At 45.7% G+C, this 21,901-nt stretch overlaps 1 protein-coding gene across 1 annotated transcript in view; it reads left to right on the top strand.

Annotated features, from left to right (window-relative positions):
• Positions 1 to 21,901, top strand: part of ITGAL (integrin subunit alpha L) — a 450,284-nt gene that overhangs the window by 59,700 nt on the left and 368,683 nt on the right. The window contains exons 3-4 of the mRNA XM_053695200.1: positions 3,518 to 3,600; positions 21,819 to 21,886. Coding sequence (XP_053551175.1) covers positions 3,518 to 3,600; positions 21,819 to 21,886 — 151 coding nt within the window. The remainder of the gene's footprint in view (positions 1 to 3,517; positions 3,601 to 21,818; positions 21,887 to 21,901) is intronic.

Raw genomic sequence — 21,901 nt, 5'->3', positions numbered from 1 at the left:
GCTGTCTGATCCTCTCTCTCTGCAGGATCATTGTGTGCTCCCACCCTAACTGTGTGCTGTATCCTCAGCTGTCTGATCCTCTCTCTCTCTGCAGGATCATTGTGTGCTCCCACCCTAACTGTGTGCTGTATCCTCAGCTGTCTGATCCTCTCTCTCTCTGCAGGATCATTGTGTGCTCCCACCCTAACTGTGTGCTGTATCCTCAGCTGTCTGATCCTCTCTCTCTGCAGGATCATTGTGTGCTCCCACCCTAACTGTGTGCTGTATCCTCAGCTGTCTGATCCTCTCTCTCTGCAGGATCATTGTGTGCTCCCGCCCTAACTGTGTGCTGTATCCTCAGCTGTCTGATCCTCTCTCTCTCTGCAGGATCATTGTGTGCTCCCACCCTAACTGTGTGCTGTATCCTCAGCTGTCTGATCCTCTCTCTCTGCAGGATCATTGTGTGCTCCCACCCTAACTGTGCTGCTGTATCCTCAGCTGTCTGATCCTCTCTCTCTCTGCAGGATCATTGTGTGCTCCCACCCTAACTGTGTGCTGTATCCTCAGCTGTCTGATCCTCTCTCTCTCTGCAGGATCATTGTGTGCTCCCACCCTAACTGTGTGCTGTATCCTCAGCTGTCTGATCCTCTCTCTCTCTGCAGGATCATTGTGTGCTCCCACCCTAACTGGGTGCTGTATCCTCAGCTGTCTGATCCTCTCTCTCTCTGCAGGATCATTGTGTGCTCCCACCCTAACTGTGTGCTGTATCCTCAGCTGTCTGATCCTCTCTCTCTCTGCAGGATCATTGTGTGCTCCCGGCCCTAACTGTGTGCTGTATCCTCAGCTGTCTGATCCTCTCTCTCTGCAGGATCATTGTGTGCTCCCACCCTAACTGTGTGCTGTATCCTCAGCTGTCTGATCCTCTCTCTCTCTGCAGGATCATTGTGTGCTCCCACCCTAACTGTGTGCTGTATCCTCAGCTGTCTGATCCTTCTCTCTCTGCAGGATCATTGTGTGCTCCCACCCTAACTGTGTGCTGTATCCTCAGCTGTCTGATCCTCTCTCTCTCTGCAGGATCATTGTGTGCTCCCACCCTAACTGTGTGCTGTATCCTCAGCTGTCTGATCCTCTCTCTCTGCAGGATCATTGTGTGCTCCCACCCTAACTGTGTGCTGTATCCTCAGCTGTCTGATCCTCTCTCTCTCTGCAGGATCATTGTGTGCTCCCACCCTAACTGTGTGCTGTATCCTCAGCTGTCTGATCCTCTCTCTGCAGGATCATTGTGTGCTCCCACCCTAACTGTGTGCTGTATCCTCAGCTGTCTGATCCTCTCTCTCTCTGCAGGATCATTGTGTGCTCCCACCCTAACTGTGTGCTGTATCCTCAGCTGTCTGATCCTCTCTCTCTCTCTGCAGGATCATTGTGTGCTCCCACCCTAACTGTGTGCTGTATCCTCAGCTGTCTGATCCTCTCTCTCTCTGCAGGATCATTGTGTGCTCCCACCCTAACTGTGTGCTGTATCCTCAGCTGTCTGATCCTCTCTCTCTCTGCAGGATCATTGTGTGCTCCCACCCTAATTGTGTGCTGTATCCTCAGCTGTCTGATCATCTCTCTGCAGGATCATTGTGTGCTCCCACCCTAACTGTGTGCTGTATCCTCAGCTGTCTGATCCTCTCTCTCTGCAGGATCATTGTGAGCTCCCACCCTAACTGTGTGCTGTATCCTCAGCTGTCTGATCCTCTCTCTCTGCAGGATCATTGTGTGCTCCCACCCTAACTGTGTGCTGTATCCTCAGCTGTCTGATCCTCTCTCGGCAGGATCATTGTGTGCTCCCACCCTAACTGTGTGCTGTATCCTCAGCTGTCTGATCCTCTCTCTCTCTGCAGGATCATTGTGTGCTCCCACCCTAACTGTGTGTTGTACCCTCAGCTGTCTGATCCTCTATCTCTCTGCAGGATCATTGTGTGCTCCCGCCCTAACTCTGTGCTGTATCCTCAGCTGTCTGATCCTCTCTCTCTCTGCAGGATCATTGTGGGCTCCCACCCTAACTCTGTGCTGTATCCTCAGCTGTCTGATCCTCTTTCTCTCTCTGCAGGATCATTGTGTGCTCCCACCCTAACTGTGTGCTGTATCCTCAGCTGTCTGATCCTCTCTCTCTCTCTCTGCAGGAGCATTGTGTGCTCCCACCCTAACTGTGTGCTGTATCCTCAGCTGTCTGATCCTCTCTCTCTGCAGGATCATTGTGTGCTCCCACCCTAACTCTGTGCTGTATCCTCAGCTGTCTGATCCGCTCTCTCTCTCTGCAGGATCATTGTGTGCTCCCACCCTAACTGTGTGCTGTATCCTCAGCTGTCTGATCCTCTCTATCTGCAGGATCATTGTGTGCTCCCACCCTAACTGTGTGCTGTATCCTCAGCTGTCTGATCCTCTCTCTCTGCAGGATCATTGTGTGCTCCCACCCTAACTGTGTGCTGTATCCTCAGCTGTCTGATCCTCTCTCTCTCTGCAGGATCATTGTGTGCTCCCATCCTAACTGTGTGCTGTATCCTCAGCTGTCTGATCCTCTCTCTGCAGGATCATTGTGTGCTCCCACCCTAACTGTGTGCTGTATCCTCAGCTGTCTGATCCTCTCTCTCTCTGCAGGATCATTGTGTGCTCCCACCCTAACTCTGTGCTGTATCCTCAGCTGTCTGATCCTCTCTTTGCAGGATCATTGTGTGCTCCCACCCTAACTGTGTGCTGTATCCTCAGCTGTCTGATCCTCTCTCTCTGCAGGATCATTGTGTGCTCCCACCCTAACTGTGTGCTGTATCCTCAGCTGTCTGATCCTCTCTCTCTCTGCAGGATCATTGTGTGCTCCCACCCTAACTGTGTGCTGTATCCTCAGCTGTCTGATCCTCTCTCTCTGCAGGATCATTGTGAGCTCCCACCCTAACTGTGTGCTGTATCCTCAGCTGTCTGATCCTCTCTCTCTGCAGGATCATTGTGTGCTCCCACCCTAACTGTGTGCTGTATCCTCAGCTGTCTGATCCTCTCTCTCTCTCTGCAGGATCATTGTGTGCTCCCACCCTAACTGTGTGCTGTATCCTCAGCTGTCTGATCCTCTCTCTCTGCAGGATCATTGTGTGCTCCCACCCTAACTGTGTGCTGTATCCTCAGCTGTCTGATCCTCTCTCTCTGCAGGATCATTGTGTGATCCCACCCTAACTGTGTGCTGTACCCTCAGCTGTCTTATCCTCTCTCTTTCTCTCTGCAGGATCATTGTGTGCTCCCACCCTAACTGTGTGCTGTATCCTCAGCTGTCTGATCCTCTCTCTCTCTCTGCAGGATCATTGTGTGCTCCCACCCTAACTGTGTGCTGTATCCTCAGCTGCCTGATCCTCTCTCTCTGCAGGATCATTGTGTGCTCCCACCCTAACTGTGTGCTGTATCCTCAGCTGTCTGATCCTCTCTATCTCTCTGCAGGATCATTGTGTGCTCCCACCCTAACTGTGTGCTGTACCCTCAGCTGTCTTATCCTCTCTCTTTCTCTCTGCAGGATTATTGTGGGAGAACCAGGGTCAGGACTCCTGCATGTGTGTGATGTCACTGATGGCTCCTGTGACAATATCACCCTCTCCGGTGAGTCTGTGACTCTTGACCTTTTAAGTCATCAAGATCCGGCCCCCACATGCATCATCCTTAAAACTACCACTACTATACCTAAAATAAGACACAGGACACATCATCTTGGTACAAAATTGGCCGCAGCACCTTTATTAAATAACAAAACCTTTTAAATACTAATAAATACCACAATTGAACATAACATAAACACACTGTTCTTAAATAGAAATTCACTTTATCCACATTTAAATTACCATACTGGACTACCCCAGCTGTGCTAGTTCCCTTATTAATTAAAAACATGGCCGTTACTCCATCTGGACTCAACTACATACTTGAGTCCATTACAAACATCACTTCCACTAAAATAGGGAACCCCTTGCCCCTTTAAGAACCCAATTGCACACTCACCCCGTGGAGAGGCAACTTTGTTCAAACCCCCAAATTCTCTTGGCCATATTCCTTTCTTGCTGCCCGAGAACTAGCACCCCCGCCAATGACTGGCCTGATTAAATCAGCCCAGTCCCGCCAAACCCAATAATTCTCTCAAAGATTCCTTAATGTCCAATAAGAACAGCTGCTGGCCAAATTAAGGTGGACACCGTCCCTCAAATAAAACTCCCCAGATCCCACCTCCAAGTCAGGATGGTAAGCCACCACACCCCCAATTCGTCTAACATAAGATCCTATCAACTTATTAACCTTCCTCCGACTCCGTTCCAACCTGGTATTGTCCCATGCCACCCTCCAAACCAACCTCGGTACAATCTGAGACCAAATAATTCTCAAGGCTGCGTGAAGATCCATAATCCTCCCTAAATCCCTCTTGATTCTCCTCACTAACTCTCTCTGGGACAGAAAGCCCAAGTCATTGCCTCCCAAGTGCACTCTCAACACCTCTGGCAGAGGGAGTTGCCTACAGCAATCTACAAATAATGGCAACAAACTCTCCCACCTTAGACTGAAGGCTGTCCACTTTTATTCTTGCCTAAGCCCTGGCCCAATAAATAAATGAGTGCCCCATCACCCAAACGCTCTTTGCACCTAGGAATAGAAAAACAAAACACAAAGAAAACCATTAACAAGAACAGTCACCCACTTTGACCCTCAATTCAGGTCGTATATACGACCTATATCGTGCAGACCCCCATCTCCCAATACGTTTCACCACATCCTCCCTCAACCCCCGCATAGAGGCCTCAATTGTCACCCCGATACGGAAGGAGTGGGACCCAAACTCTAAAGGGGACAGCCTTAAAAGACTTATAGCTCTTCTCAAAGCTGCCCTGAACTGATATTGCGTCAGGAAGGACCCATCCGAATGAATATACAGTGGGCCCCCCTGCACAGGCCACAGGGCCGCATACTGTGCCAACACTCTACAGGGACATACTTCACTGCCACTAGGGAATAAAACTCTTCCCCCTCCCACACTGGTCAGTTTTACTACGCCTCAAAAACATGTCAACCCTGCCATCCTCCCACAACATGTCATCCACCCCCAGACCCCCTGGTAGCCGTTTACTAGGTCATTGTCCCTGGAAATAAGCCCCGAACCCATGCCCCCCAGCGGCATCAGTCACCAAGTCTAATTCCAAGTTAGACACTGGAGACTCCAGAAACAAGGTCACCCCATTAAAGTCCCTAAGGAACCGCAACCATACCACCAAATCATCCTTTAACCCCTTTGTGACCCTCACAAAGTGATGAGGCTTATGAACACCTGCCATAGCCAACAACATCCTCCTGCAAAACACCCTACCCATTGGAAAGCAAAATTCAACTTCCCCAGGAGGGATTGAATGTCCCTCAATGTCACTTTGGAGATGTCCAGGAACCAACGAATCATGCCCACCAGGTCATCAACCTTATTCATGCGGCAATCTATACTCCATCTTGACTGAATCAATAGTGATGCCCAGAAAATTAATGACCATCACAGGGTCCTCAGATTTTCCAGGGCAATGGGCACCCCAAACTCCCTAGCCACTATGTAAAAACAGTCCCTCAACCTTCCACAAACGTCCGATCCGGCTGGGCCCACAAACAGAAAGTCATCTAGGTAGTGCACCACAGATGAAAAACCCGACCGGACCTTCACCACCCACTCCAGGAAAGTTCTAAAGCACTCAAACAAGGAGCACGAAATGGAACACCCCATGGGGAGGCAGAGATCCACGTAATAGGCCCCGTCAAAACAACAACCCTAGATTCTAATGAGAGGAAGGATGAACAGGCAACAACCGGAAGGCCGACTCTATATCGATCTTGGCCTATAACGCCAAAGAACCAGCCTCCTTCACGAGCTTGACAGCCAGATCAAAAGAAGTATATGATACAGAAGACATCTCCTCCGGAATACCATCATTCACGGAACCCCCTTTTGGTAAAGACAGGTGATGGATCATCCTGAACTTCCCTGGGTCCTTTTTAGGGACCACCCCAAGTGGAGAGATGCGCAACTGAGCAATCGGAGGAGCCCCAAGCGGACCTTCCATACACCCTAAAGCAACCTCCTTCTCCAATTTATCCCGCACTACCTCTGGCCATTCCCTAGCCAATTTCAAGTTACCCCTGAATTGAACAACCCTCCCCGTGGAAGGAATTCTAAAACCGAATTCAAACCCATGCCACAACAACGCCTTCTTCTCACACCCCTTCTGCTTAGCATACCGTGCGAGCCAGGGCGCCATCCCTCCTACCCTCACCGGAGTTATTCCCCTTGTCAGACAAGTCTGAACCGCCCCCCGGCTTTTCCCTTTCGGAAGCACTTTGAGAAGGGGTGGGAACCCCACACCCTGAACACTCATGCCGAAATTTGCACGATGATCCCCATTTACACACCTTCTCATTGAAGGCAAAGCAGAAACCTTTTTTAACCGATGCCGACGGTCCTCCCGAAAGGGCTGCGACGACCTGAGCAGGGTCATAACCTTGAACCATAAGCCCATATACCGGTCATCCCATCGCATCTCAGGCTTAACGGACAAGCATTGATGAAACTGCTCGTCATACGCCAACCAAGCCATACCCCCATACGTTCTCTGCGCGGCCGCGACCTCATTCAAATGACAGAAGAGTGCAGCCCCCTGGTCAGGAAGCTTGTCCACCATGACACTGGCGTAGATGACAAATGCCTGGAACCAGTTGGAGAAAGTTTTAGGTAACTACCTATAGTGCTTCTTCCTCTCCTCTTCCTCCTTTTTGGACGCATCCTTCTTGGAATTCTCAGGGATTTCGAAAGATTGGTCCAACGGTAAAAGGGAAAACAACTCAATGAATTCCCTCTTCCATATCTTCTCTTTCAGGTCTGCCATGAGATGCATGCCCAAAGGAACAATGGAGCACAGACAGGACCGCGACAAGGCGGTGTCCGCAATCTTAAGCTCCGGGCCCCCTGGCCCCTTCCCCAGTGCATTGACAGCCGCAGAGGGGACCACTGATGAGGACTGGCCCTGGGGGCCAACCGCCGCCGTAATACCTGAGTCGACCACTAGTGACCCCCTTGTGACGGTACTGACTATAAGTGCCACCGGTGGAACCCACGCACTACCAACCGCCCTGGGGCCCTGTGACCCAGAACCCTCTAGCCTAGCTAACAAGTCATGTAACCCCGCTATCACTGTGACTGCAACAGATTCCCTACAGATATTAACCCCAACACCCTGACCCTCCACAGCAGCCCCGCCAGTACCTGTTCTTGATTCCTCAGTCCTCGGGGGCTGACTCGATTGGGACACAGCCGTATCTATCCTCTGGCTCTGGAACCCGCAGCAGCCTGATTCTGTAGCAGCCGTCTGATGTTCCTCTTGGTGTCCTGTAGCCTGTAAAAAAGACACGTGACAAGCCCCCCACCGGCGCCCACATCCTAGCACCCCTCTGCGCCGTGGATAGGCCCAGGGCACTAGCCTAGCCGCCACTCCCCCCCCTTCCCCTCTTAGGAGCCGTGGCCTCTGCACTGCCCTGACCCCGATCCTCCGCCCCGTACTTCCTGCGCTGCCTGCCCCTAGTTGGCAATCCACCTCCCCCCAGCCTATACGGCCGTCTCACCATTCCAGCAGAACCTCTAGACACAGAAAAATTACCCAAATAACCCCTGCGACTCAGGACTATCACCCCCTTAATCCTCCCCCCACTACATAAACTCTCTGGGAGATGCCGGTATCTGAATTACCCCCCCCTTACCCCTGGCCATGTCTGCCCTCACTACTAAGGCCTGCACTTCAACATGCTGCACCCCACCCCCCAGGCCGTCATCCCTGGCCATATGCACAACACCCGCCCCACTGGAGCCTTCCCCCCTTCCCTGTTCCTGCCTCTTACTACCTCAGGCTTGGCTGAGGCGGGGCTCCGGGTCCGGGACGATGACGTCATCTGTCTCCACCGAACAGGGCTGCTGCGTAGCTGCTGGGACCTCCTGAACCCTGTGACCAATCGATGCTGCCTTCTTTGACGTCTTCCTGGCTTCCAGACTTGGACTGCTTCTTCTGAGGCCCCCGGAACTCCTACCACCATACGGATTTAGGCGAGATGGAGGCCTTGAGAGGTGAAATGGCCTGAATCATGAAAGAAAATGTTTGGGTTTCATGTCCCTTTAAGTAATGACAGTGAAAACAACGTACAATGATCATTTATTTTCCTGCTTTACCTCTAATTCAGCTCAAAAAACTGAAATGTTCTCCACCACTAGAGAGGCTGAGTGTATCCTATACACTTAGGTCTCACCCTGCTACACAGCTGTGCACAAGTTGTATGGAACTTACGGCTACCGTTTAGTAACAGTGCGTTATGTACAGGTTACTAAACACCAGAGGTACCATATTGTGCTACAAGGCAGAATCTAAGCCAAGCACTATTATATTGTCCCTTAATGTAACTGCAAGCCACAGCTTTTTTTATATATATTTATTTATAACCCATCAATGTTAATAACAATTTCATTTTCACTTACATCATGCAGAACGCAAAAAGACAAAGAGAAAACAAGGAAATTAACATCAGATCCACAGTACCATTAAGTCAATACAACCTAACAAAGAAATCTACTTTATATCATATTTTTTTCCAATAATAGAATAATTCTATGCGTCATTAATAGTAGCATAATAATAACATACATTTTAGCCTAGAACAAAGGTCATAAATACGCATATAGTACATATATATCTACTTCAAGGAAGAAAAAGAAAAAGGTAAAATATATCATTCTGATTAATGTACTTCCAAGTAATATGATAGATCTACTTTAATGTAGTATAAGGAAATACCCTATATTTAATTCTAGAGTCAATAATACTGATTTACATTCCAACACTTGTTTTTTTTTGTTTTTTTTAATTATCTAAGAAAACCCCCCAACTAAACCTAACAAAAACAAAACAAAACCCGACAAAGAAGGAAAAACACCAAACAAAAAAAAAAAAGACGAGTGGCCTTCTTCCTTGACCTGTGCGCCCTCCATCCTGCCGGGTACACTACCAATCAGAGATCAGGACTACGTATTAATAATTTATCAACTATATTTCAACTAAATTTACTCATATAAACAAAACCTTCCCTTAGTAGCCCTAATCGGCCTCCCTAGATCCAATCAGCCATGCCGGGGACAATAAGTTGGCAAGCACCAATTCAGCAAAGGAGAATTTAAAAAAGGGGTAAGAATATGCCTTTAGATTGGAAAGGAATAGGATTTAATAATTGGAAGCCAGGCCAGGAGAAATCTTTTTATCCTAGCTTCTACTAAAAATTTTGTGTGATAAGATTTGAAGAGGATCTGGTATTGGATTTCTCTTAAAAAAGAGAAAAACTTGGGGATCCATGGTCTTTCCAACTTTCAAGTATTAATTGCCTTGCAGTTAAGATGATAGTATTTAGGACTTTAACTGCCATCTTAGACCTAAGCTCATAACTAGAGAGGACAAATATCTCTTCTGCTGTGAACTGTCTCCAGTCCTTATAGTATTTACTATACAAATACCAAATCTTCTGCCAGAATTGGAAACATTTTGGGCATAACTAAATAAATGAAAAATGTCCGCCTTGTTAAATGAAAAACGTGAACACACATACGATTGTGATGGAAAAAATTTAGACGTTTTATAAGGGGATAAGTAATTGTTACGGTTGCCTCCAGGCTGGCTGGAAGTTGGACCGTAGAAAAGGATGCTCCTAGCGCTCACCAAAGGAGCAGCAGCACCGTGGACACTATAACTGCTGCGTAGCCACCATAAGTAATGCAGACTCTATGAACCACCGCTGCTGGGCTGGTATCTCGCCGTCTGCTCTGCGCCCTGGACCTATGACCAGGCTCCAGTAGGTGAACCTCTTCCTTCTGTACCAATCCCTGTAGCTAAGGGAGTATGAAGAGCATAGCAATCCCTGTAGTGATTATAAGCTGTATCCTACAAACATGAGTCAAAGCTTCAAGTTAGAGGGTCAACATAGGTCTGATGTGCTGGAGCACACAGCCTTCTTTTTATTGAGGTTACATGCAAACAGGACACTCTCAGGGGGAGGCATAAAATCCCCCATCACACATTTGATATTAGATAGAGACACTCCCTTTGACAGGCCACAACATTACTTCAGCAGATAACATTACACACAAGAAAACAATGCAGTCCACCTTATCAATACTAGTCTGATTAGACAATGGGAAAGTCACTAAACCTAATTAGAGCTGATCCCAGCAAACTTGTATTTAGAATTGAACAAAATTAACTCTTAATGGCACACAATGAAACTGAACCAAGTGGGAGAAAGCCAGGGACAAGTCATTTCACAGGTCTGGGGACATAGTCTTAAAGGGGCATTGTTCATCAAAGTCACAATATGTCCCCAGATGGTTCTTAAAGGGCCACACACACCCAACAAAAGTCAATATGTCCTCAGGGGCACAATCTTCCAGGGGCCATAGTCATGTGGAAGGAGGCTGGCAAATAGGCTTCTCCAAAATCCAGGGAAGCAGGGCAATTTTCCATTTAAAGGGCCAGTTACAAACAGCAGTTTGTAACATATCTCCCCTTTTGGAGGGAGACTAACCAGGCACCTGACCTTCTGCCGGTCAGTGCCCAAGTTAGTCTCGCAACCCACCCACAAATAATCGCTAGCAGCAAAGTAGCCCCCCCACAATACGTAGTACTGGCCTGTAAGTTCCAGGTTGCAGGATGAAAGTGCAGCATCCTCTGCCTTCCTGGTGCAGCTGGGCAAATAGCTGATGGTACTTGGGGGGCAGAGGCCAGCGGCACTCTGCCCTGGTGCCAGCGCTTCTGCTGGGGTGAGGGGTTTGCAGGTCAGTTCTGTAACAAGGGGGTCTGTAGGGCAGAGGCCAGCAGCGCTCTGTCCTAATGCCAGCTCTTCTGCTGGGGGCATTGGGGCATAGTCCTGCCCGGTGGCAAAGGGAACGTGGGGGTCAGTGGGGGCCAACATCTCCACTGTTAACCCTGGGCCCAAGTTAGGAGTTAGCTGGGGAGGGGGAGATTGGCTTACCTCCTCCTCCTGATACTCCGGCGGCCGTTGGGAAGGGAGGTCGATGCTCTCCGCTTCCTGTGGAACATGCTGCGGCTGGGGAGAGAGACCGGTTGTCTCCTCTCCCTGGAAGGCACACTCCGGCTGGGGAGGGAGGTCGATGCTCTCCCCTCCCTGTAGCTGGGTCTGTCGCTGGGGATCTGGGCCGCCTGCCCAGCATCCCTGTAGGGCCGGTAGAGAGACTGCGGTCCCATCTCCACCTGCCTGCTGGGGGTCCTCCCAGGACCAGTCTATGAGGCCTGCTGCCTCTGGTATCTCTGGTTGGGGTTGGGGAAGGAGACCGGTTGTCTCTTCCCTCGGCACAGTATACTGCCGCTGGGGAGGGAGGTCGCTGCTCCCCTCTCCCTGTGGAACATGCTGTGGCTGGGGAGAGAGACCAGGTGTCCATACCCTCAAACTCCACAGTTGGCGCTCAAAGGCTCGTGCCGCTTTGTTCTCCGTATCCAATTCCCGGATGATGCGACTGACTACCTCCTGCGCAGGGTCTGGACCATATCGGACTAGCCGCCTCTTTACCTCTGGAACGAAATCCGCGCCCTCATAGCGACGGATCCGGTTGAGGTGCTCTTCACATGGTTCTGACCAATATCTTGTCAGCTCCATGCTGCTGTAGGTAGGGACGCTGCGCAGTGGCTAGCGTTGCCCTCAATTACTCTCCTACGATACCAGTGCTGTTGTGGTGCTGCTCCTTGCGCTAGGACGCCAATCCCACCGCTGCCGCCAAATGTTACGGTTGCCTCCAGGCTGGCTGGAAGTTGGACCGTAGAAAAGGATGCTCCTAGCGCTCACCAAAGGAGCAGCAGCACCGTGGACACTATAACTGCTGCGTAGCCACCATAAGTAATGCAGACTCTATGAACCACCGCTGCTGGGCTGGTATCTCGCCGTCTGCTCTGCGCCCTGGACCTATGACCAGGCTCCAGTAGGTGAACCTCTTCCTTCTGTACCAATCCCTGTAGCTAAGGGAGTATGAAGAGCATAGCAATCCCTGTAGTGATTATAAGCTGTATCCTACAAACATGAGTCAAAGCTTCAAGTTAGAGGGTCAACATAGGTCTGATGTGCTGGAGCACACAGCCTTCTTTTTATTGAGGTTACATGCAAACAGGACACTCTCAGGGGGAGGCATAAAATCCCCCATCACACATTTGATATTAGATAGAGACACTCCCTTTGACAGGCCACAACATTACTTCAGCAGATAACATTACACACAAGAAAACAATGCAGTCCACCTTATCAATACTAGTCTGATTAGACAATGGGAAAGTCACTAAACCTAATTAGAGCTGATCCCAGCAAACTTGTATTTAGAATTGAACAAAATTAACTCTTAATGGCACACAATGAAACTGAACCAAGTGGGAGAAAGCCAGGGACAAGTCATTTCACAGGTCTGGGGACATAGTCTTAAAGGGGCATTGTTCATCAAAGTCACAATATGTCCCCAGATGGTTCTTAAAGGGCCACACACACCCAACAAAAGTCAATATGTCCTCAGGGGCACAATCTTCCAGGGGCCATAGTCATGTGGAAGGAGGCTGGCAAATAGGCTTCTCCAAAATCCAGGGAAGCAGGGCAATTTTCCATTTAAAGGGCCAGTTACAAACAGCAGTTTGTAACATATCTCCCCTTTTGGAGGGAGACTAACCAGGCACCTGACCTTCTGCCGGTCAGTGCCCAAGTTAGTCTCGCAACCCACCCACAAATAATCGCTAGCAGCAAAGTAGCCCCCCCACAATACGTAGTACTGGCCTGTAAGTTCCAGGTTGCAGGATGAAAGTGCAGCATCCTCTGCCTTCCTGGTGCAGCTGGGCAAATAGCTGATGGTACTTGGGGGGCAGAGGCCAGCGGCACTCTGCCCTGGTGCCAGCGCTTCTGCTGGGGTGAGGGGTTTGCAGGTCAGTTCTGTAACAAGGGGGTCTGTAGGGCAGAGGCCAGCAGCGCTCTGTCCTAATGCCAGCTCTTCTGCTGGGGGCATTGGGGCATAGTCCTGCCCGGTGGCAAAGGGAACGTGGGGGTCAGTGGGGGCCAACATCTCCACTGTTAACCCTGGGCCCAAGTTAGGAGTTAGCTGGGGAGGGGGAGATTGGCTTACCTCCTCCTCCTGATACTCCGGCGGCCGTTGGGAAGGGAGGTCGATGCTCTCCGCTTCCTGTGGAACATGCTGCGGCTGGGGAGAGAGACCGGTTGTCTCCTCTCCCTGGAAGGCACACTCCGGCTGGGGAGGGAGGTCGATGCTCTCCCCTCCCTGTAGCTGGGTCTGTCGCTGGGGATCTGGGCCGCCTGCCCAGCATCCCTGTAGGGCCGGTAGAGAGACTGCGGTCCCATCTCCACCTGCCTGCTGGGGGTCCTCCCAGGACCAGTCTATGAGGCCTGCTGCCTCTGGTATCTCTGGTTGGGGTTGGGGAAGGAGACCGGTTGTCTCTTCCCTCGGCACAGTATACTGCCGCTGGGGAGGGAGGTCGCTGCTCCCCTCTCCCTGTGGAACATGCTGTGGCTGGGGAGAGAGACCAGGTGTCCATACCCTCAAACTCCACAGTTGGCGCTCAAAGGCTCGTGCCGCTTTGTTCTCCGTATCCAATTCCCGGATGATGCGACTGACTACCTCCTGCGCAGGGTCTGGACCATATCGGACTAGCCAGGGACAAGTCATTTCACAGGTCTGGGGACATAGTCTTAAAGGGGCATTGTTCATCAAAGTCACAATATGTCCCCAGATGGTTCTTAAAGGGCCACACACACCCAACAAAAGTCAATATGTCCTCAGGGGCACAATCTTCCAGGGGCCATAGTCATGTGGAAGGAGGCTGGCAAATAGGCTTCTCCAAAATCCAGGGAAGCAGGGCAATTTTCCATTTAAAGGGCCAGTTACAAACAGCAGTTTGTAACAGTAATAATTGTTAATCAATTTTAAATGAGATTCTTTCCATGACATAGAAATCTGTAGACTATCCAAACTCTCAAAACTCTGTTTTATCCTATCCTCCTCTAAGGCGGGGAAATATCTGCCACAGAAATAGCATAATTTATTGAGATATAATTCGCCCTGCTTAGCCAGCATAATATCATAAATCAATGATATTGAAGTAGCATATTCGAATGATACTCTTGACATCAGACCAATCAGACAAAGCTTACAGATCCCATTTCTGAGAGAAAACAAAATGCCGTAACTGGAAATACGCAAATAAATTAGCCCTTGGGAGATTAAACCTTTGAAAAAGAACCTCAGAGGTCGAAATTTGATTTGTCTCCAAAATTTGATAAACATAAAGCAACCCAGAATCCGCCCATCGCCTAAATACATCTTGACATATACCTGGAATAAACTCTGGGTTACCTATTATCAGTAAAAAATCTGAAAATACTGGGGACACGTTTAATATGCCACAGATTTTATGCCATGCTATAATAATGTTTTTTATAGATAACAACTTAGCAACATTAAACAGTAATTTTTTTGCTGGACAGTGTAAAATGGCTTTGAAAGAAAAAGGAGCTATCAGTGATGATTCTAAATCAAAGGATGCAAACCGATTCAAATCCATGATCCAATCAAATGCAATCTTGGCTAGCGCAGCCCAGTTATAAAGTCTTAAATCTGGTAAGGCCAAACCAGCTGCTGACCTCTTTTGAGTAAGCCTTTTTTTAAGGCAATCCGGGGTTTCTTATTACCCCATATAAATTTAGACTGCCAGCAATATAAATCTATAATATGGCTATTATATAGGAATAAAGGAAGATTTTGTAAGAGATACAATATTTGTGGAAAGATAATTGATTTAATCAGGTTGACCCTTGCCGAAATAGAGATTAAAAGAGAGGACCACTTTTCCAGATCAGCCTTGATTTTTTGAAACATTGGGTAAAAATTCAATTTGTACCAAATCCCTGGGTTTCTATGCAGGACTATGCCCAAATAACGAAATGAATCCAGAACTTTAAATTGATGATTAAAGCGATTGCACCCGGTTTTGCATAACCTTACCAATTCACTTTTATCAAAATTAATTTTATAATCTGAAAAAGACAAAAAAAGTGAAAGTCACAAAACTAGTGGAATATTTTGTTGTATATCATCAAGAAAAACAAGTAGGTCATCTGCATAAAGCAGAATTTTTAAACTATGCGTACCCATGGGTATCCCTGGTAAACTATCCCTCAACAATATAGCAAAAGGCTCCAATGCTAAATTAAAAAGCAGGGGAGAGAGAGGGCATCCCTGTCTAGTCCCTCTTTTAAGATGTATTTTTGGTGAAAGAATACCATTGATCAATAAATACGATACAGGGTTTTTATAAAGATTACGGACAAATTCCACAAAATGGTTTCTAAATCTAAATTTCTCTAGTGCTGCAAATAAATAATTCCAATTAATTGCCTCAAACGCCTTTTCAGCATCAACAGAAAGTATCGCTGCCTCCTTATATCATCTATGTTCGTCCTTATTTGAATCTAGATTCCAAACGTAATCAAGAAAGGACGTAACTTTCCAAATATTTCTAAGTGAATTTCTTAATTTCATAAATCCTGTCTGATCTATGTGAATAATTCTATCCAGCAAAATGACTAACCTTGATTAAATAATGCTGGTCAATATTTTATAGTCCGCATTAAGAACTGAAATTGGTCTATAAGCCCCAGGGTCCTCCGGATCCTTACCTTTCTTCAATATCAGCAAGATATGTGCAGCTGAGAAATAATTTGACATTGTATTACTAGAAAATTAATAGTAATTAAATAGACTTGCTAATGTAACTTTGATTCCATCTTTCAAGATTTTGTAAAATTCTATCGATAGAAAATCCGGACCCGGAGCCTTATTAATCTTGGCTGATTGAATAACCTCAAGAATCGCATCATCCGAAATTGGTTGATTCAGCGCTTGAAGTTCTTCTTCAGAGATCCTGGGTATTTTCATTTTAGTCCAGAAATTAGTAAGATTATCCACATCAACCTCCGATTCTGCATATAGCTTCTGGAAAACATAAAAAACACTCTATTAATCTCATCCGAGTTATAATATTTTATGCCATCAAGTTTAATGGTTGGAATAAGATTTTAATTCTTTCTAATTTTAACTAATTTAGCCAGGTACTTTGCAGAATTCCCATAAAATCCTCTAAAGTGGTGATTAATCTTAAATTCTTCTTCCTGTGATCTTTGTTTTAAAAGAATATCTCTTTCCCTTCTTGCCTTGCAGTATTTATCCCAGTTATCTGCTGACTTATCCATATAATAACGTCTTGCTGAGTTTCTAACTTGTGCAGCTAATTGTAACTCAGTGGCCATAACTTTCTTTCTCTAGCTGCAAAGATAAGCTTTTATTTCCCCTTGCATCGCCGCCGTAGCTGCTTCCCAATAAGACTCAATTTTGTTAACGTAGGCAATATTAAATGTCGTATAATCCTTCCACTTCTGTTTTAACCAATTCATAAATCTCGGACCATTTGCCAAAAAGCGCAGAAAGACAAAAGAGGAATTTTGATTCCTAGAAGTCGTTGAAGGGAAAAGCGTAATTGAGATTGTTGCATGGTCCGATATCACAATATCATTGATACTTGCTTCTAATTTACAAGTAGCCAACGGTTTAGAAATTAAAAAGAGATCAAATCTGGAAAAAGTTTTATGGGCCTTTGTCTCGCATGTAAAACTTAACATATCTGGCTTTTTTTGCCTCCATATATCTACCAAGCTTAATTCGTAAAACAAAGTTTCCTAAAATATTTTGATATTTTATAATATTCTCTTAAATTTTTTGTTGACAGTCTATTCAATTCCGGGTACAAAGACATATTAAAATCTCCCTCTAATATTAAATTACCCCCAGTGAAGGGAAACAATTTAAGTCTAATCTTATCCCAAAATTCTGGGGAGAATGTATTCGGACCATATATATTGCATAGAGTATAATTACTCCCATTAATCTAAGTTTGAGCAATAATATATCTTCCTTCTGAATCCATTTCCACTCTTATGATCTTATAATACAAATTTTTATGAAAAAGTATCGCTACCCCTGACCTCTTTTTAACTGCTGGAGCAGCCACTATTTCCCCCACCCATTTACATTTCAATTTAGGGAGTTCTGACTCTTTAAGATGCATTTCCGGTAACATTACCAAGTCTGGATTAAATTTGGAGATTTAATAATAAGTGTGCGCTTCCTGGGGGATGTAATACCCCTCCCTATATTCCATGAAAGAATATTAATCTTCGCTGCAACCACAGCCATTATAATCATGTAAATAAAACTGCATTTATAGACTCATAAAAGAGCGGACCGGGCAGGATGGTAGAGAGGAGAAGGAAAAGGAGAAAAAAAAAGCGCCTCCCAAAACTAAAAATATAACATTACCATAAGAATAAAGAACAAGTACTGCTACTTTATTTATACGGACAACCTGAGTATATCCTTTACAAAGGAAAGACAATAACAATTCTATGAAACATAAAACTACTCATATTACAGCAAGCCTGAAATAAACTAAATAGTGACGATAAATTCCTGAGCTTCTGTTTAGGGTTCGTCTAGTATCCTTATCTAGCAGGATAGACTAGCCATGATTTTGTGCCTTTATCAAAAAAAGTTGTGCAATACGGTATCATTTGTTTCCTCTTAGAAGAGGTTTCAAGTGAGAAATCGAGAAACAATAAAAGTTTATTTTTATCAAATATAAATGACTCAGTTTTTCTGCATAGTTTCAAAAGTTCTACTTTGTCTTGATATCTCAGTAATTTAAAAATGCACATTCTACTTCTGCTTGGTATACCTGAACTGGGTTTTCGGGAGCCAATCCTGTGCGTCCTTTTTCGACTGCTAGTGGGAGCTGATGCACTGGGAAACCTAGGGCTTGGGGGAGTAGTGTGGAGGTGACCTTCATGAGGTCCTCATACTTGGGGGTTTCTGGAAGACCGACAATTCTAATATTATTGCGTCTGGAGCGATCTTCTAGATCCTCCAGGCGCAACCAAATTCTGTTTTCTGCCTCATTTATTCTGGATGAAAATTGTTTAACCTCATTTGATAAAGACACAATATCTGTAGATATACGGTTAAGCTCTTTTTTAATAATATCAAATGGTGGAGTAAACATAGCCGCTAACTGCGATAATAAAGATTGCATATCAAAAGTGGATGTAACTATATCTATAGGGGGTTCTAGGGTAATATCTGCATTCTTATTCCTCCTGTCCTTAACTTTTGGAGGCATTATGGGAGAATTTTATTTCGCCTGTGTGATGAGAGCTTAGTGTATACTAAAAGAGTGATAAAAACAAAGAAGATAAAATAAAAATCAAAAATAACAGTGAAGTTGTGTAAGCAACGTGAGCTAAGTAATGCAAACTGTGATCTATCGAAGACTAGTTACAAGCCTTAATACAAATATAAAGACATCAATGGTGATATGTGAGGAATAGCGTCCCTTTTTTATTAATAACCTGTGCACTCAGAGCCTAGTTTCTGCAAAAATACTTTAGGAACACAGACAGGAAGTAGTAATGGGCATAAACCCTCTATAGATATTAAGAGGAGTATGGTACTCTCACTATTCCTATACCCAGGTCCAATTACCTGCACAGACCTAGCTTTATGACTCTTAACATACGCATACTATGAGCAGGATTTATAACCTGAGCAGAATAAACAATACAGAGTTAACACAAAGAAAACCCCAGAGCAAGTCCTTCTTTGATTCTTTTACTTTACTCCTCCATTTTATCTGCTCCTTATACCGGTTTAGACCCTGTTTAGACCCTGTTTAGACCCTTCTTCCAAGCATGGTATGAGGGAAATAAGGAAACATGCAGTCCCCAGTTTAATGAAGGAAACAGTAGATAACAAAGTCAGAGTAATAGCTTAAATCTTTCCACAATGACTTTTCAAACTCCAGAAAGGTTAAACCGTTCCCAAACATCAAGATAAAGATTGATTAGGACTGAATCACAATATTTTACTTGCGTGACCCAAATGAGATTTATCTGATCGAGTCACAAGGTAGACATCAATAGCCCACAGCAGCTGTATACGGAAACCTTTTTTAGGGAATCAGCCTTCCATAGATACGATATGAGCAGGTAACAGAGCATAGCACAAACTTGTAATTATTGTACCTGATGGGTCAGATGATTCACGACCCCTAGAAGTAACACCCAGGCAAAACGGCGGGAAATTAGCTCTTACCAGGATCAGCCAGACTTAACCTGCAAAACAGAGCAATGGTCCATATCGCTGGAGCTTCAATTAAATAATGAACCAAGTAGCGAATCCTTGTAACGAACTCCACACCTTTAGGGCGTACTATAACAGACAGGAGCCTCCTTATCAAGGGAATATCTTTCACCACCGATAGCCAGGTGATGCTCTCCACCACAAGGAGGACGTGCCGCCCACGGATCCCTCTGCGAGCTAACAGCCCGACCTACCAGCGGCTGCATCAACTCATATACTCATCTGTACCCCAGCACAGTCAAACTCATATACTCATCTGTACCCCAGCGCAGTCTAACTCATATACTCATCTGTACTCCAGCACAGTCTAATTCATATACTCATCTGTACCCCAGCACAGTCTAACTCATATACTCATCTGTACCCCCAGCACAGTCTAACTCATATACTCATCTGTACTCCCAGCACAGTCTAATTCATATACTCATCTGTACTCCCAGCACAGTCTAACTCATATACTCATCTGTACTCCCAGCACAGTCTAACTCATATACTCATCTGTACTCCCAGCACAGTCTAACTCATATACTCATCTGTACTCCCAGCACAGTCTAAATTATATACTCATCTGTACTCCCAGCACAGTCTAAATTATATACTCATCTGTACCCCCAGCACAGTCTAACTCATATACTCATCTGTACCCCAGCACAGTCTAATTCATATACTCATCTGTACCCCAGCACAGTCTAAATTATATACTCATCTGTACTCCCAGCACAGTCTAACTCATATACTCATCTGTACCCCAGCACAGTCTAACTCATATACTCATCTGTACTCCCAGCACAGTCTAAATTATATACTCATCTGTACTCCCAGCACAGTCTAAATTATATACTCATCTGTACTCCCAGCACAGTCTAACTCATATACTCATCTGTACCCCAGCACAGTCTAAATTATATACTCATCTGTACTCCCAGCACAGTCTAACTCATATACTCATCTGTACCCCAGCACAGTCTAAATTATATACTCATCTGTACCCCCAGCACAGTCTAACTCATATACTCATCTGTACCCCAGCACAGTCTAATTCATATACTCATCTGTACCCCAGCACAGTCTAACTCATATACTCATCTGTACCCCCAGCACAGTCTAACTCATATACTCATCTGTACTCCCAGCACAGTCTAACTCATATACTCATCTGTACTCCCAGCACAGTCTAACTCATATACTCATCTGTACTCCCAGCACAGTCTAAATTATATACTCATCTGTACTCCCAGCACAGTCTAAATTATATACTCATCTGTACCCCCAGCACAGTCTAACTCATATACTCATCTGTACCCCCAGCACAGTCTAACTCATATACTCATCTGTACCCCCAACACAGTCTAACTCATATACTCATCTGTACCCCCAGCACAGTCTAACTCATATACTCATCTGTACCCCAGCACAGTCTAATTCATATACTCATCTGTACCCCAGCACAGTCTAACTCATATACTCATCTGTACTCCCAGCACAGTCTAAATTATATACTCATCTGTACCCCCAGCACAGTCTAACTCATATACTCATCTGTACCCCCAACACAGTCTAACTCATATACTCATCTGTACCCCCAGCACAGTGTAACTCATATACTTATCTGTACCCCTAGCCATCTACAATTGTAACCCCCATTAACTCTGACACAATGCCCCTGCAGTCTACCTCACTGCAAATTGCCTGTCATTAAAATGTTACTTCGCCCCAGCACCAGATGCCCTTCAGTAACCTCACCTCTTACATAACTATCCCCATCCGTTTCAGCCAATGGTTCATCCCTAAATAATTAAAGGGATAGGAAAGTCATGATTCAGATTGATGTCAATGTAAGAGACTTTTAAATTCACTTCTATTTTCAAATGTGCTTTGTTTTTTTGGTATCCCTTGTTGAAAAAGGAATACCCACATATCCTACACTAGTGGGAGCTAGCTGCAGATTGGTGCCTGCACATATTTGTCTCTTGATGAGTTTAGCTAGTTGCCAGTAGTTCAATGTTATTCCTTTAGCAAAGGATAATAAGAGAACAAAGCAAAATTGATAATAGAAGTAAATTGCAAAGTTGTTTAAAATTGTATGTTCTACTTCACATCATGAAGGAACATTTTGGGGTTGCCTGTCCCTTTAACAACATTAATACTAAACAGAAAACCCCATACTTACTATTCCTAATGTCCACCTGGTTTTCAGGCATTCCTCTTACCAACTATACGTTCCTCAGCGTGGTCTGCATCTTCAGATGGTTCCTCCTCTATGTATAGAAGTTTAAACACTCCTGTTTGGCTCATCATGTCAAAGATGTCTACTGACTCTTCTGTTCTCTTACACTCTCCCCCTAGCCCTCGCTCACACTATTTCTCTTGCCCACACTTACACTAGATCCCTATGCATTTCCCATCACTCACTCACTTTGTCTCCATTTTCACTTCTTCATTCTTTATTCTGTTTTTTTTTTCCTCCCAGAAGACACAAGCTCTTCACTAGATCCTGGTGTCACTTTGGAAGTGGACCCAACTGCAAGGCATCTGATCGTGAGTATGAGCGAA

This window comes from Bombina bombina, chromosome 11 (assembly GCF_027579735.1).
Source record: "Bombina bombina isolate aBomBom1 chromosome 11, aBomBom1.pri, whole genome shotgun sequence".
NCBI classification, from domain to species: Eukaryota; Metazoa; Chordata; class Amphibia; order Anura; family Bombinatoridae; genus Bombina; species Bombina bombina.
Note: the sequence above shows the minus strand (reverse complement) of the source record. Positions and strands in the feature narration are given on the sequence as shown.